Source organism: Miscanthus floridulus, chromosome 1 (assembly GCF_019320115.1).
Source record: "Miscanthus floridulus cultivar M001 chromosome 1, ASM1932011v1, whole genome shotgun sequence".
Classification (NCBI taxonomy): Eukaryota; Viridiplantae; Streptophyta; class Magnoliopsida; order Poales; family Poaceae; genus Miscanthus; species Miscanthus floridulus.
In genome coordinates this window covers 1,679,374-1,695,920 of record NC_089580.1, presented here as the reverse complement: position 1 = coordinate 1,695,920, position 16,547 = coordinate 1,679,374, and the positions used below count along the sequence as shown (strand labels likewise).

The following is a 16,547-nucleotide window of genomic DNA, read 5'->3' as shown; positions in this document are numbered from 1 at the left end:
AGTAGCTGCTCCTAAAGCAGATTCATTGTTTAGTTTTCCCTGTCACTTGATTAGCATATATTAATTTTATTTTGGCTGCAAACGCCATGTAAATGTATAGAGCTTCTGAAATCTGAATGGGTAGGGGACACCGAGGTCACCTTGGACTTGTCCTGGTGGGAAGCACAAGCAGCCCTCCTAGAGCAACTCTTCTTCGTCATCTGGTGGAAACAGAGGAAGAAGAGCAACACTGCACCAATGTTGAGAGCAAGAGCAAGTCATGGATGAACAGCTCAGCTAAGAGCTGACCATGGCGATGTGCAATGGATCACCAAGTAGAATCTACTAGGAGCAGCAGTAGCACAATGGCAGCAATGGCTCAGCTAGTCAGTCGCTGCTGGCAGATGAGCAAAGACTGACTGCAGCCATAGGGCAGGCAGGCTGAACTGCATTGCACATTAGCCTAGATATATTACTACCACATGTGGGTGACTGGCCTGAGCAAAATTTCTGACTTGTCCGAGTACATCTCTATCGTCAACAAGTATAAATTCGGCCATCTAAACTAAGCTACCACATGTTCTCAGCTAACTATGTCGAGTGAATATGTCTTTAGCCAACCAAGCCGAATGAACAAATCAACTTGTCCAACTAAGTCAATTTTGAGTGAAAAGTACTTGGCCAACCAATCCGAGTAAATTTATGCACTCAAGCAACCAATCTGAATGAATTTACATAGTTGGCCAACCAATCCGAGTGAATCCATGCATTCAGCCAATCAATCCAAGTGAATTGATTTGAATTACATTTTCTATCATCAACAAACGCCTACCACAACCATGATGGGAAACTCAAAGAAGTGCTAACAAAGAGGGTTCTACTAATCATACTTCTTTCCCTTCACTTCTTTTCTTCTCTTTTGGTTTCTATCATTGTTCAACTAATTTGGGTTCACTACCTGTTGTATGCACTAGCATGAATTAGAAACCGTAAAATCCTACTACTACTACAAGTACAAGTACTACTACTACTACTACTACTACTACTACTACTACTACTACTACTACTAGTACTACTACAAGTACTACTAGTACTAGTACTACTACTTGTACTACTAGTACTACTACTTCTACCACTAGTACTACTACTTCTACTACTTATACTACTTTTTTTCTTGCATCTCTTAGAAAGGCACGAAATGTCGCGAACATCAAAGAGTGCATCCCGATGCCCCGTGAATGATGAGTAGCCATCCCATGGAGAGCAAGAACTAGATGACCAGCTTACTTATGAGCAGTTCGATAACGAGTTAGAAAAGGGTCTAGAAGTAATGCTTACTCAGGAGGACCTTGTCGATGATGAGGATCCAGTGGGGGGAGCCCAGGGAAGAGAAGGCGGAGAGGATGCCCAAGGCGAAGAAGGGGATGATGATGACGACACCTCATCAGGGGGATATGTAAGTCCCAAGGATCCTTTCCCACAAGAACCCAGACAGAGGCCAATGGAGGATGAGTTGGACAAGGATTTTGATCCGAACGACGAGGTACGGATAAAGCCTTAGTAGCTTGTAAATTTGGCTAATGCTATGGCTTTATGTTACCTCTGCTAACACTTTTGACCTGCTAGATACATAGGTCGTCCCTACTCAACCTCTGAAAAGACGACATCGGCCTCTGGCTTGTCTTGCCGGACAATACATAGCGGGGCAAAGAAGATCAGAGAAAGGAGCCACAGATACTCACAATGAGGCCTCCGCTCCACAACCTCAGGACACAACCACAACTGAGACTGCCCAACCAAAGAGGAAACGAGGGGGGATTAGAAAGCCAAACCAATATCATGACAAGGCATGCTATGTGATAACGGAGGTCGGGCCAGACGGGCAGATCCTTGAGCCATATACATACAGGGCGAAATTCCGTAATCACATCAGGTTTGTAGTTAGAGATAAGTTGAACCCAGCTATCCGTGGCTGGAATCTTGTACCTATGAGCCAAAAGGTAGACCTATGGGAGAAGCTAAAGCAGAACTTCAGGTTTCCAGAGGAAACGCACGAGTTGGTACAACAAAATGCTTTTAAGATAATGGGGCAAAGCTTCTGATGTTGGCGGTCGGATCTAAACAAGAACTTTATCCAACAGAAGTTAACTCCTTTCCACGAGTATGGCAACATAACTCCTAGTCAATGGGAGGAGCTCATGGCTGAGAAGACTTTAGAGGCATCATTGTCCCTCAGTGCCCGTAACAGCGAGCAGGCAAAGAAGAACCAACACTACCCTCGTCTAGGCCCCGGTGGCTATGCTGACAAGCAAGAGGTCTTTAGGAAGATGGATGCAGAGGCCGAAGCTACCAGGAATACGAAAGTGCCGAAGTTGAAGCCACTCCTTAAACCGTGGATATACACGAGGAGTGTCGATTCATCCGGTAGTAGCCTCAAGTTTGCTAAGCCGGAGACCGGAGAGGTAGTATCAAAGATACTGAAACTTGCTGAAGACAAGGAGAAGGGCGCATTCAAGCCTTCTAGAGAGAGGGACGAGCTTACCGTTGCCTTGGGAAACCCCGAGCACACAAGACGCACCAGGGGGCTAGGGAAGAGGATGTCCTAGAAGCACGAATTCATAGAGGAGAGGCACATGTACAAGAAACATGACAGAGACCGAGAGTCTAATCTTGAGCGCCAAGTGAAGGCTCTAGTTGAAAAGATGTTGGTGGAGAAAGGATTATCTACGATGGAGCCATAGACACCAATGGGGCCACCCGAAGAACCGACGGTAGTTGGCAGCCCTCCGGATGTTCCTAGCAGTCAAGGTTCCAATGCAACCAGAACCCCCATCGATCGCATACGAGCGCTAACCAGTTGCAAATTGGTGGTTCCGATGGGCAAGCAAAACATGATCATTGAGGTGGCAACAGGCGTGGCACATCCTCCGGGCGACATGTGGCACAATAGGGACATCCCGTTGGGTCGAGGTGCATACCGTGAAGCCCGAGTTCATGACTTGGAAGATAGAACACCCTACTCCCGAGGGGCTCGTGTTACTTGGAGATGTCATGAACCAGTTCATCCTCTAGCATAAACAGGACATTGTATTGACCGAGTCTTTGCCAACTCCGACTGAAGTTCATCCTCTAGAGTGACCCATTGAGGACGGGGTGGTATACTCACCGGCCCATGACCATGACCACCACATGCTAGAGACTTCTCCACCTCATACCGAGCAAGGGCATGATGACATGCCACATCCTTCTCCACCTCGTATTGAGCATGGACATGATGACATGCCACGTCCTTCTCCAGCTTGTACCGAGCAAAGGCATGATAAGTGCAACATCCTTCTCAACAAGCGCAGCCAATACATGAACAACAAGTGTCTCATAAACAGCAATTGCCTCGTGAACAGCCGATACATAAAGAACAAGTGGCCCCTGGAGCAGGTGATGCACAAGTTGATAAGGACGTGCCCGAATGGGAAGCTCAAAACAAAATCCCAATCAAGATAAGGCCATCGTATGTGGGCATTAATGACGTCTTATCGGTGCACAAGTGGATGGCCCATGACCAATTCAAGCCTAAGAACCAAGTAAAAGAATTCAGAGCACCAGCTTCTAAGGAGGGCACCACTAGCAAACTGCACAAAGGGTTTAACAAGTATCCAACTGTTGATAACCTCAAATGGTCAAATGATTGCTCGGATAAATATGAAAAAGGCAAGAACTTCCTACCAAACCGAGTCATACAGTGCTTGCCACGTGGAATGAGAAAGTTCCACGATTGGTACTTGCATGCTCAGATAACAGAACTAGAAATCTTACAAGCATGGATCCCTGCCGGCACATTTAGAGCCCTAGGTGGGCAAATTGCCATTTAGTTTAAGGATATCCAGGCATGCTTCCACCTCGGACAAATGGAAATGAATCTAATTCGTATATGGTGCCTGTAAGTCCTTGCCCTCTCGATATGATATGAATGTAATCTTTTAATTTTGTTGTAACTAACCCGTGCCGTGATTTGTAGAATGCAAGCGGACTTTGTGAAAAAGATGCCAGCTCTGAAACACGGGTATATAGACCCTTCACCTATAGCATCAACAAATTTTAATTACCCTAAAGATTGGAAACTAGATTGCAAAGAACTAGGAGCTGGAAAAACACTTAAGAAGAAAGAGGACATTAGGAACAAGAAAATATTGAAAGAGTCCCTCAAGGTTGCGGCATATATTGCCCTATATTTTAAAAATCTCCAACAACACGATAATATATGGATACCATACCACTTCAAGTAAGTTTGACTGTATACTTAGCTTTGTTCAATATACTTTATTCGATGCAAAAGAGCTTATGTGTTCCTTCTATGACTAAATTCATGCAGTGATCACTGGATTTACATAGGCGTCTGGCTCTCACATAGCATGGCATGGGTCTTTGATTCATCGGATTTCCCAGTCGAGACATACAAAGACTTCATAGCGATTGTCAAGACGTATACATATTGACAATCCTTATTTTAGCTACTATGTTTGTATACATACTTGTAAGGTTCAATGTGGGATACTAACAAGTTGTATTTGCTAAAACCATTGGAACAGTGCATTCAGGCACTATGTCCAAGAACATAAGGGGAGGCATCATCCAAATAGGAAGGAAAAGTTGTATGTCAAAACTCTATGTGCGGTAAGTGTCATTTACTTTGGTACTCCATATATTACGTGTCTGTCAATAGCATTACTTAACATCTCCATATGCAAAACACACAGTGCCCTAAGCAGAAGCCTGGGAGTCTACATTGTGGATACTGCACATGTATTATGATGAGTACCATCGGTGGCTACAACAGAAACCCCAATCTGGTAGGTTTGAACCTCTTCGCTCGTAGTATGAAAAGTTCGCATATGTTATGATATAGTAAACCTAAACTTGTTCTCTTGTAGTTGGAGAAAGATAAAGACACGAGAAGGAACCCATACAAGGATGACGAGCTCTTAGAGATGGTCGGCGACCTTTGCAACTTCATAATGGACTAGATTGTGTACCATAAAGACACTTACCATCATCTTCTTTCCGACTTAGGTAGTAATCCTCTCTACCAACACCTTCGGGAGACTAATAGGCTAGCCCTAGGCCGTTGATGACAATGTGGACTTGTGGTATGGTTTGGATCAGACTTTGGAATGGTTTGGACTTTGTTTTGCATGTGGACTTGTGGATTTCTTAATAGACCATGTTATAATGATGGACTTCATAATGGACTATGTTGTAATGATGGACTTTTGTAAATTATGACTTGTGATGATGTTCTAAATAATGGTCTTGTGTTTGTGGATGTACATATATATATTTGTGGCGGTCAGATTCGAATTTGAATTATATATATATGTGTGGTCAGATTTGAATTTGAATTATTTTTTTGCTGGAAAATCCACTGTAGGGGCGGTTCTTAATTGAACCGACCTTACAAATACACACAGCAGGGACGGCTGGTGATACAGCCGTCCTTATAGAAGTCCACTATAGGGGCGGCTGATATTACCAGCCGCCCTTACAGAGGACACTGTAGGGGCGGCTGAAAATACCAGCCGCCCCTACAGAGGGCACTGCAGGGGCAATCAAAAAACCGCCCCTACAGAGGCACCCTCTGTATGAACACCCTAGGAAGGGCAGCTGGCGCAGCCGCCCCTACAGAGGCTCTAGAGCCGCCCCTACAGTTAACTTCTGTAGTAGTGCCAAGAGCTAATCTTTAGATAATGAGATCCAAACATAGGACCTTCATCCTACTTCGTTCCACCAATTTCTAGGCAGCGGTTTGATCATGCCTTTAAAAGGAACCTTCTCTAGTTGGATCGTCTTATCCTCATGTGCAAACCAAACACCAGCATAAGAGCATCTCCAACAGTATCCTATTTTTCCCTCCCCAAATCATGTAGTTTTGCAACTCTCCAAAAGGTATTAGGAGGGGAAAAAAGCCATCTCCAAGAGTTTCCTATAAATGACTTCCAAAAAAATCAAATTTGGGTCCACATCAATTTTTTGTCGGCTGTTTTTTACTTTCTCGCCGGACTTCACAGGTCGCGAGCCCTTTTCCCGCGACGTGCCAGCCACTGCCGCAACTCCCAGCCACCGCCAACTCCCAGCCGCCGCCCTGACCTCCCAGCCGGCTGCCACCTCCTTCCGGCCGGCCTAGCCCTGCTTTCGAAGTTCGCAAATGACACGCGTTCCACAATGCGCTACATGCGTGCATTGCTTGCGTACGCTCGCACATGCAAACTCCAGCTACGACGGCGGCGGCTTCGGCGGCGACGACCTCGCGTCGACGACGTCGTGGCCGGCGATCATTCGGTACTTGTCCCTGCGCGTGAGCCGGGTGCACTCGAACCCAAGCGCGTCGCCTATCACGCGCTGGATGCCGTTCGCCACGTCGAGGCCCGACGCGCCACTGCCACAGGTGGCCACTGGCATGAGGATCTAGATCTCGTACCACGGTGCCGGGTTCATGAGGAAGAAGACGGAGTCGAACCACTTGTGTCCTTGCACCGTGGAGCCGTGGAACATGGCGCCCGCCGGCTCCGCTGCTCCACCGAGGGTGTCGCGTATCCGGAAGCCCATGGCCACGGCGAGGAGGAGGCCAGCGCCGTGGGGGAGGAAGCCGCGAAGGAGGTGCGTCACGGATAGGAGCACGCCGAGCGGGAGCCATAGGAAGATGGCGAGGCATGCGAGCGGGTCGGGCCGGCACACGAGGTGCCCGTCGTGGAAGACCAGCAGCCGCCGGTACTCGCTCCTCGCTAGGGGCGTCGCGGGAGGAAGGAGAGGCGTGGGAAGGAGGAGATGCGTCCGCGTAAAGTTACGCGGAACGGGGAAAGATTTCACAAGTGCATAAATTTTAGGAAGAAGTATTAGGAGTTGTTGGAGAAGATTTTTTTCTAATCTTTCTAAAAACCAAGAATTAGGAGGGGATTTAGGGAACTCTAGGAGATGCTCTAAAATGAACCAATCGCCCCTTTACAATTCCATCTGAACGTGGTGATCGTTATTCGCAAAAAGAAAAAAAAAAGTGGTGATCGTTACAAATGGATATGGGCTGGGCTTTGTTTCTTCAATAGATGGGGTATGGGTGGGTATCCTTCTTGTACTCATCTAGGCCCACCCCTGTCGACGGCTCGGTTTTTTACCCCCTCGGTGCAGGGTTTTACAAATCACAATACTGCTTTCTTCCTCACACTGTCGCAGTCGCGCAGCCGCCGCGATCGGCTAGCCCCAAAACCCTAGCTCCATGGGAGCCGCCGCTTCTTCTTCTCCCCCGCCTTCTCTAGAGACAGCCGCCGCCGCCGCCTCCGGTCCTCATCCTCCTCCCCCGGAGGCCGCAGCTACACCAGCCAAAGAAGATCACCAGCACTCCGCCGCCGGCGTCGTCGCGGACGATGCGGCGGCGGCTCCTGCTGGTGGAGGCATCGCGGAAGATGCCGCGGAGACGGTGGTCATCGATGCCTCCGCGGAGGCCGGCGGAGCAGGGGAGGGGGAGGAGGAGGAGCAAGGGGAGTGCGGGTTCTGCCTCTTCATGAAGGGCGGCGGCTGCAAGGACGAGTTCGTCGCGTGGGAGAAGTGCGTGGAGGAGGCGGAGGCCGCCTGTGCCAGCGTCGACGTCGTGGAGCGGTGCCAAGACGTCACGGCCGCACTGCGGAAGTGCATGGACGCGCACGCTGGCTACTACGAGCCTATCCTCCGGGCCGAGCGCGCCATGGCTGCGGACCTCGAGGCCTTTCAGGCTGAAGAAGCTGCCTCCGCCTCCACAGCGTCGGCGTCCGAGGAAGGCCAGAAGGAGGCAGCGGCCGAGGCAGCGGAGCCGCCGTCAGACGAAGGCCAGAATAAGCAGGTGTCTGAGGCGGCAGTTTCGGGGGAGAGCAGAGATCCTGCAGCCTGATTGGGCGAAGACGAAGAGGCAGCGGCATCTTCATTTTTTGTGAGGGATTTGAGGATATGAATTCCTTTTCTTCTTTCGAGCATCAATTAACATGTTGTGACAGGAGAGATTGGTGACTAGTGAGGGAGATAGATTTCTGTCCCTCTTCTGTCTACATGAACATGTGATTCTTTTGATTGAAATCAAATTATACACATGTTGCCAGATGACTTTGAACTCTGGCTAATCATACAGATATCTCATTCTTCAACAGTCTGATGAATTGATGACCCTAAATTACTAACTGCTCGCTATGCATCGATGCTGAAACGAAAGCTTCTGCTTAGATAATGATGGCCAGTGGCTGAGGCCAGCGATGAGTGATAATTGCCAATCGCTAGCTGGCTACATCCAATTGTTATACATTCCCTTCATCTTGTCTGTTCATCATGATGGCAAAACTTCACCTGTTTTGTGAGCATGAGGGCAAATACTGTTTGAATTAGCTGTGTTTCTGAACATTCCGTTCATCTTGTCTGTCATCGTGATGGCAAAACTTCACCTGTTTTGTGAGCATGAGGGCAAATACTGTTTGGATTAGCTGTGTTTCTGAAACTTTCAATTGTAATTGTCTAACGTTCTTGGTGTTGTTCTGCCATTTTTTTTATTTCAGCTGTTTTCCTTTGGCAACTTCACCTGTTCTATGATCAGATTTGAGCACGAGGGCAAAGCTTGTTTGGATTAGCTGTGTTGTTGAAACTTTCAATTGCAACTGTCTACAACGATCAGGTTGTTGCCATGTTTTAATCAAATGCTTTGCATTCTATGTTTTATATTTTCTTGGATTTGGAATGCGACATTCATGTACTCGTACTGCATTGGTTAAACCCTGTGTTGGCCTCCTTTGTGAGGCCAACTGCGTAGCAGAGAAGGGGATGCCAACCATGGTTTCAACTGGCGCCACTTTCCCAAGGCGAGCTGGCTACGCCTGGACGTCTAGGCGACACCTTCCTTTGAAACAGGGATGCCAACTGCCTAGCAGAGAAGGCATTGGTGGTTCTAGCAAGCCAATGCAAAACAATTAGAAAATTGGTACCCAAAAAAGAGCATATATTCATCTAATGGAACTTTATGTACGATTTTTTTTTTCCTGAATATCTAGCATTGCAACTGCAATAGCTACATGGTATATTGGTATTACTTCAAATCAATGCTAGCTATACAGATTGACCAAAATGATTTGCTTATGAGGGGAGAATATTGAAATCGGTCATTAGATTTTTAGAGATATAGCCTTTTCTTAATAAAAAAAAAATGAAAAGCTCAGCGTGGCAACGCAGACATAAGCTTGACTAACAAGGTAGGGACTGAGGGACGGTAGTGCAATTTTGCATCTACAAATTGAGAACTACGAGTTACTATCAGGCAAATTACTAAATGAATTGCTACAGTTGCAAATAAATCAAGAAAACTGGAGTACTACAGTCAAGTATTGGTCCCACTTAACACCTACTCCTTTTGTCCCTAAATATCTTTCGTTTTTGTTTTTCGAGAAACAACTTTGACTAAATATATATTAAAAATATTAATATTTATGTTAAATAATTAGTATCATTGGAAAGATCTTTGAATCTAGTTTTTTAATAAATTTATTTGAAGATACAATTGTTGCATTATTTTATACAAATCGAGTCAAACTTACGGTACGCACACCAACAGTGACAGTTATTTGGGGATGGAGTAGGGGCTAGACGAGTTTCATGTTGGCTGACCAACCATGGGTAATCTGACTCAAACCCCTAACTTGCAAGGATGTGTTTTCCAATTGTCATAAAATCTCAATTCATGTTTTTGAATTCGTAACATTATGTGTTTTCAGGCAGCGGAGATGTATTTGATAGATAGTGACCAAAACTTGATAAGAACTCACAACTCTAAAAGCCTAACCCTACAAATCTTCAGAACCAACACGGTGTCACCTAAACATAAAATGCTACCTGAACGCCAATCACCAGCCACCATCACTACAAATTTGCAAGCCATGCATCAGCTACAACATTTACGACAACGCAAAGATAAGCGACCCCGAACTTACAAATACTGAAGTTTGACAATTCATATAATTCAGACATGCACCGACCAAAACAGCACAGGATTCATATTGCCACACTGGTGGAGCTGGAGCAGTACTAAGTTGCAGTGCTTCGGATACTGCGACATTTGAAAATATTGTATGTTTCAAAAAAACATTTGAAAATATTGCAAAAGGAAAAACTAAACTTTCTGTGTATTGAAAATATTGCGAAAGGAAAAAAAACTAAACTTTCTGTGTCCCAATAGTAACTTAGCCGAAGATTTTGAATTGACCCAAATATTCAGAACGAACACCTTGTCACCAGAGCACAGACAGATGCTACCTAAAATACAAGCCATGCGTCAACTGCAAGAACTGAATGTTGGTCCAAAACTTACATATTCATACTACAATAACACAGCACCTTCACCATCACAAAGTTTCAGACCTCCAAGCAAGCTTCAAATAGACCCAGACCCAGACACATCTCCAAGAACTGGAGAGACCGTGAAGTCTGACTCCTCGATTATTCAGACACTGTGACAACGGAGAGTCCATACTGAGACAATGATAGCGAGAAGTACCAAGCAGCAGTGGTTTGGGTACACTATTACAGCAAAGGCATATGGGTGAGCCACATCATCACACAACACCCCTGTAACCCAAGCACTGTGGAATTTCAGGGACAGGGAGTGGGTAGGTAGGTAGGTAGATGATGTGGAGGTTGCACCTCAATGCAGAACAGCCAAGAATGATTTGCCTACAGACAACCAGCCATCGGGGAGAAGACCGTTCGTCTGAGTAGCCATCCCCTCCTCCTCGGTTCATGCCTTGAGGAGCTCGCAGCAGCCGTCGCTGGCTGCCCACTTGAAGGAAGAGATGCGGGTGGCGCCGCCATGGTCGCCGTCCATGATGGGTGGCAGCGCGGTGAAGAAGGGCGGCGCTCGAGGGGGCTGCTCCAAACCTCCGTAGATGTTTGACACATCGGAGCCAGACAAACTGGACACGCTACTCTGGGAGTGGCAGCGCGGGTTGCTAATGTTGCTGAGCCCTGGTGGCCGTGGAGGCTCGGAGCTAGGGGGCATAGCGAGGCGTGATGGTGCCGCTGCTGCCATCTTGCTGCCCCCGTTCGCAGCAACGTCCGTGCCATGCCCTCCTTCTTTCTTCGTGTTGAGGAAGCGCCCGCAGGAGCCTCTCACCCGACGCATCGCATGGCGGTGGCGCGACTCATGGAGATAGGGCTACAGCATGAACAGCACAGCGAAACCGGTCAAAATGGTGGGAGTAAAGTATGTGAGTATCGCAAATGCTGCTTGAGATGGCAGCTGCCAACTGCCATGGACGTAGGGAAAGTTAAGGGGTCGCCCAGCTACAAGAAGAGTGTCACCTTTCTGCCTTTGGCGAGCCTGTTCTCGCTCTCCGCCTTAGCGCGAGCACGGCGACGACGGAGGATGCCTTCGTACTGCTTCGGGTTCACATAGATGGGTGCATCAGCAGGCGCATTTAGTGGCAACAGCATTCTCCCACCAGACTATGTTACACGGGAAAAAAACAAGGCCATTAGAGATCTGACATTATCATTAGAAATTTCAGCGATGCTGTCAGTATCATGCTTCATAATCTGTACTTGCTCTTTTACTCAATGAAGCTATAATAATATAAGGTAAAGTACAATATATAGTATTTCTGAATTCCTTGAATTAGTCAAATGTTTTCGCCAATTCCGGTTAATGCTTAAGGCATGAGAGCACTGAACAAAAGAGTTAGAGCATATTAAGTAGGCGAACTTTGTCTTTGCATGTTTGGTCAGCAGAACACATCATGTTATTGCAAATTCAGTAGTGATTCTAGCCAGAATACATGTGATCTAAGCAATTTGATGCGAGAAAATTTTGGTGCAAAAGCTTGCTAGGAACTACGAAGTTCATGCAAATACTTATAATGCAACAAAATAGAAGACTGTTTTCTCAAAACAAATAAACCATACCATCGATCTCATTCCATAAGTCGTAAGCATGCCATAGCACTGGTCAGCACAAGAATAATTGGAAGGGGCCATCTGGAAAGAAACTTGGTCAGTTATTTTTTCTCCTTTTGCAAAGAAATCAGTTGGCAAATCAACATTGAAGAAATTCAAAGAAATGATTTTGAACTGTAATAATTTCAAAATAGAAAGTATAAAAGGACAAACTTATATTACCATAGATTGACCAAGACCGATCTCGAAACGACCATTGTATTCTGGGAATGGTGACTGCAGAGCAATCGTGGTAGAATTCTTTGGTTTTTTCTCTCCTTTACCACCCGACTCCAAATTCCCTGGACATCACAGGATCAGAAAACCATTAGAAGTCTTCCATTTTCAAAATACTAGACAGTAGAAATTCTTCATGAGTGCTTGGAAATCCCACCCACAACAAAATTGAAATATTACCAACTCCCATCATAGATAACACATGAGCTGCATTTTGAAGACTTCAAAGAGTATATCCGAGTTCTGAAAAGCTGAAGAAGTACCATTTTCTTTTGACTCCTATTTTTTAAGTCCGGTGGCCAGTCACCCAACCTTAAAAGTTTGGCATTCATGCAGTGTACTTTTCCCGATCACTAAAAGATGACATATATCCCAAATGACGTAGATCAAGAAATCACAGCTGATTTAGAACTAGGCTCCGTGGTAGAGTATTCGATAAAAAAGACAAAAATATTATGCCTTAATAAAATACCAACACATCCTAGTGTCTAGTTTTTAGTTTAAAGAGCTAGTAGATGGCAAGCTAGAAATTATATAATGAACTCCTATGGTTGGAAAGACATGTATTTTACTTATGAATTCCATCACAAGCTACCCCGCTAGTCTACTGTATGATACTAAGTAATACACACGCAAATAGCCATTCCATGGTGGATAGTTGTTGACTCTAGTAACCATAAAGTATGTGCTATGTCCCATATTATCTCTTGCAGTTTATGCATATGTTTTGCTAGACCTGTAGAGCATGCTTTTATGTTTCATGAAAATAGACCATCCTAATGATTGTGTCATGCAGCATAGCCCACAAACACAAGAGGCACTATGCAGCATATTCTAGTATCTACCCACAGATGGACTCAATCCAATCGCTAACTACTCCAATGCATAGCACAGCTTACCCGATTTTGTCTGTTCCTCGACATATTCATGGGATTAGTTTATTCACTCTTAAGTTATTTCTCAGAGAATGCCCACAGTTAAGTTAAGCCTGCAGCCATCAGCAGTCTTCATATTTCTGTGTATTTTCGTTGCATCTAAATAGAGTGGGGTTTCTTCTTGTTCATCAGAAGAAAAGTGTTGCAGTAGTGAGAGTGACAGCGGCAGCTATCATAATGGAGGCGCCAATAATAGAACAGTCGGCAGCAGCGGCATCAAAAGTAGAGGAGGCAGCACTGGGGAGAATTGGTACTATGTGGCATGGGCCCAAAACGAAGGACAATCCAACTAATTGCACCCTCTGGCAGACATCCCCATATAGATTGTCTTTGTTTATGCAAATAGGTACATCTACTTCGTGCCAGCTACTTGCATCGATACAAGCTTAAATAGTTATAAAAAAAAATCTTAGATTAAAATTTACCTACATATCACATATCTTATGTAGTGTATACAGGTAGCAACACAGGGAAGGAACATGCTATTCTGCCGTCCTTGCCTAAAAAAAAGTGGCGCCTGCAGTTCTTGGAGGAAAAAAAAAATATAGAAAGAAAAATACCCATCAAGTTCTAGTGTTCTACAGCAGCAGGGCTACAAAGAGAGATTAATTCCTGAAGCTTATTCTCCAGACCACCACATCGTCTTGCACTTAGGCGATATTTGATGATTACTAAACCTTTTGACATTCGCTTATATATATATATATATATATATATATATATATATATATATATATATATATATATATAACTACTATCCTGTAGCTGGCTACAGAATAACTTATTCTGTAGCCACTTTGAGTTACGATAATTACTATGTTAATTTACGAGATTATAGTAACTCCTTACTAAGTGGTTTAATATAATGTTATGGTAAATATCCCTATTTGTTATAGTAACCCAACTATCGTAAATATGTATTGACATTACGGTAAATTAGTATATAAAATTATAGTAAATGGAGGTGGCTACAGAATAACTTATTTTGTAGCCGGCTACTGAATAGCCTCTCCATATATATATATATATATATATATATATATATATATATATATATATATATATATATATATATATATATATGTCGCTTGGTTGATAAGCCATGACTGAAAGTACTGTTGGTTGATTTAGTGTAAGAGAAAAATATTATTCGTTGGCTGAAAAAAAAAAGACTTATAAGGCAAGCGAACATGAAGATGTTTTGTTAGCATATATAGTACTAGCATGCACAGATCCAACATTAACGTGCCAAATTCTCGCATTCAATCATTTTTTGTGTTCAGAAAAAAGGGAAAGAAATTCTCTTTAGTTAGTGGAGCAGCAGAAGATAAAGAAATAAATAAATAAACTAGAAGTCACCTTGGAAGACAGAGAATTTGAGGACCTCAGGTGTCCCTCTCTTGGGCGGCGCTGGAGCTGGATCCGGCGTGCCCTGAGCCCCCGGCACGACCTGGAACTGGGCGTCCCGGCGCGTCTCCTCGGTCGACAGGGGCGCCGGCTCGCCGAACAGCAGCTGGGGCCCCGCCCACCACGGAAGTGGGGCTGCTCCAGCAGGCGCAGCGCCATGGGAGACCGCCTGGCTCCCGGCACCTGTGGTGGCGGCGGCGGCCACCTGACCAAACCCCTCGTGGCCCTTGAAGCTCATCATGGCGGCGACGGCGGCGGCGGCCTGCTTCTGCTTGCCTCGTCAAGGAGACTGACGCTGAAGGCTGCCTCACCCGAGACGACGACGACGACGGCAGCAGGCTTGACTGGCTCCAAAGCTCTTGCAGGATTCTTGGCCGGATGGAACACCAAAGAATCCAGCCACAGCCTGTGGGCAGTGGGCGAATAGTTAATTAAACATCAGATTAATTAGAGAGCTTGATGTGGAAATGCTATTATTAAAATGATTGCTACTTTGCTAGGTGAGTTGGCGGCAACAGACAAGAAAATGTAGGCGGGGACATAAAACACAAGTTGGAGAATCCGCAAGAGCGGAATCTCACAGGGCACAAGGAAACAAGAACTGAAGAACATGATTCGGATGAAAAAAAAAATAAACAAAAAGGAGAGCTGAGAATCAGTCAGGCGCCAGGCAAGCTCGCTACAGAAACATGCACCATCAATCAAACCAACCAAAGAGAGGAGAGTGGCGAGGCAAGAAAATAGAGTCGATGGAGAAAACAAAACCAAGGAAGGAATAAGGAAAGAAAAAAAACGGGAAATAGAATGATTGGATAGGAACAGCAAGTACCAAGGGAAATCAGTTCGGTTTCCAACGAGGCCCGGCTCTGGGGGAGGAGGAGGAAGAGAAGAAGCACGCCGAGATCAGCATGGAAAGAAGAGAGGGAGGGAGGGGTCGCTCGCTGTCGCTGGCGAGTGGCGAGCGAGATCGGTCGTCGTAGTGACGGTGAGCCCAGATGGTGCAGAGGGCGAAAAGATTTTGCAACGGGGAAAGGCAGCGCGCGGCGGCGGTACCTTACCTGAGCTGAGGTTGTGTATGCGTGGTCAGTCCAAGGATTCAGGACAAACCGAGGAGGCAGGCGATGGACCAGCACATGAGCGGAGAGAGGGGAGAGGAGGGGAGGCACACAGGCAGGCAGGCAGGCAGGCAGGCAGCGAGCGAAGCGAACGAGGAAGCCCAGCAGCGCCAGGGACCAGGAGGCCGCCTCTCCTAATAATGGACGCAAGAGGACAACAGCGAGGAGAGGGAGGGAGAGAAGGTTTTATTTATATAAATACATATAAATAAATGCAAATGGTAGTGTGGGCACACACAGCTACAGACCAGAGAGTGAAGGTCCTCAAGCTAAGGCTATCCGTACTCGTCCACCTCTATTTTTATTTTAAAAAAGAATATTTTAGTCATCGAGATTCTCTACTCTATACACATTCCTCCCGCACCCGTGTTATCTCTATCCCATACGCTATACCCACTATTCCATAATTTATTCCACTCTCTCCCTTTTTCTCTCTCACCAACTCTTTCTCTCTCCGTGCTACAGTATTGCTATACGCTACCGCTGGCGTACCGTCGCCTTTACCGCTGCGCGGTGCGAACAGCCTAAGCTTGGAAAAGTCTCCCTCCCGTCTCACATCTCTCCCCCCTCCCCTCCCCTCCCAACTTGAGAAAAAAAAAGAGAGAAAAAGATGGAGGTCGCCACTAGCTAGAACTGCTTGAGTGCAAGATACAAGCGTCCTTGTGAGTCGTATTTTTTAAGCGTCCTTAAAAAAGATCCTGCGCGCCGCCCTCTTTCTATTTCTGAAGTCGCCATGGCGGCTCTCCTTGCTTGTTTAAGGGCAGCAGCATGTGGTACGCTTGATTCCATATTTCCATGCCCACTGTAGTCACCACCGTACACTACTAACCTGGGTAAAGATTCCCAGGAACACGACGGGCCGGACGCAGCTCGCTTGCCAAATCGGTCGCCC

The 16,547-nt window shown here is 45.8% G+C and overlaps 2 protein-coding genes across 3 annotated transcripts; one reads left to right on the top strand and one right to left on the bottom strand.

Annotated features, from left to right (window-relative positions):
• The first annotated feature begins 7,228 nt into the window (after window positions 1–7,228).
• LOC136474542 (dynein axonemal assembly factor 3 homolog) lies at window positions 7,229–8,963 on the top strand. Its single transcript, XM_066472423.1, has one exon. It carries the CDS (start codon window positions 7,244–7,246, stop codon window positions 7,889–7,891), a length of 648 nt encoding a protein of 215 aa, XP_066328520.1. The 5' UTR covers window positions 7,229–7,243; the 3' UTR covers window positions 7,892–8,963.
• A 1,068-nt stretch (window positions 8,964–10,031) lies between these two features.
• LOC136472965 (nuclear transcription factor Y subunit A-10-like) lies at window positions 10,032–15,743 on the bottom strand. 2 transcript variants are annotated; one of them, XM_066470958.1, is made up of 6 exons: window positions 15,599–15,743; window positions 14,493–14,946; window positions 12,145–12,263; window positions 11,932–12,003; window positions 11,332–11,475; window positions 10,032–11,185 (listed from the first exon to the last, which is right to left on the bottom strand). In XM_066470958.1, exons 2-6 carry the CDS (start codon window positions 14,779–14,781, stop codon window positions 10,769–10,771), a joined length of 1,041 nt encoding a protein of 346 aa, XP_066327055.1. In that variant the 5' UTR covers window positions 14,782–14,946; window positions 15,599–15,743; the 3' UTR covers window positions 10,032–10,768. The 2 variants fall into 2 exon arrangements, with proteins under 2 accessions (XP_066327055.1, XP_066327629.1); XM_066471532.1 differs by having other exon boundaries at window positions 15,594–15,719.
• Window positions 15,744–16,547: the final 804 nt, after the last annotated feature.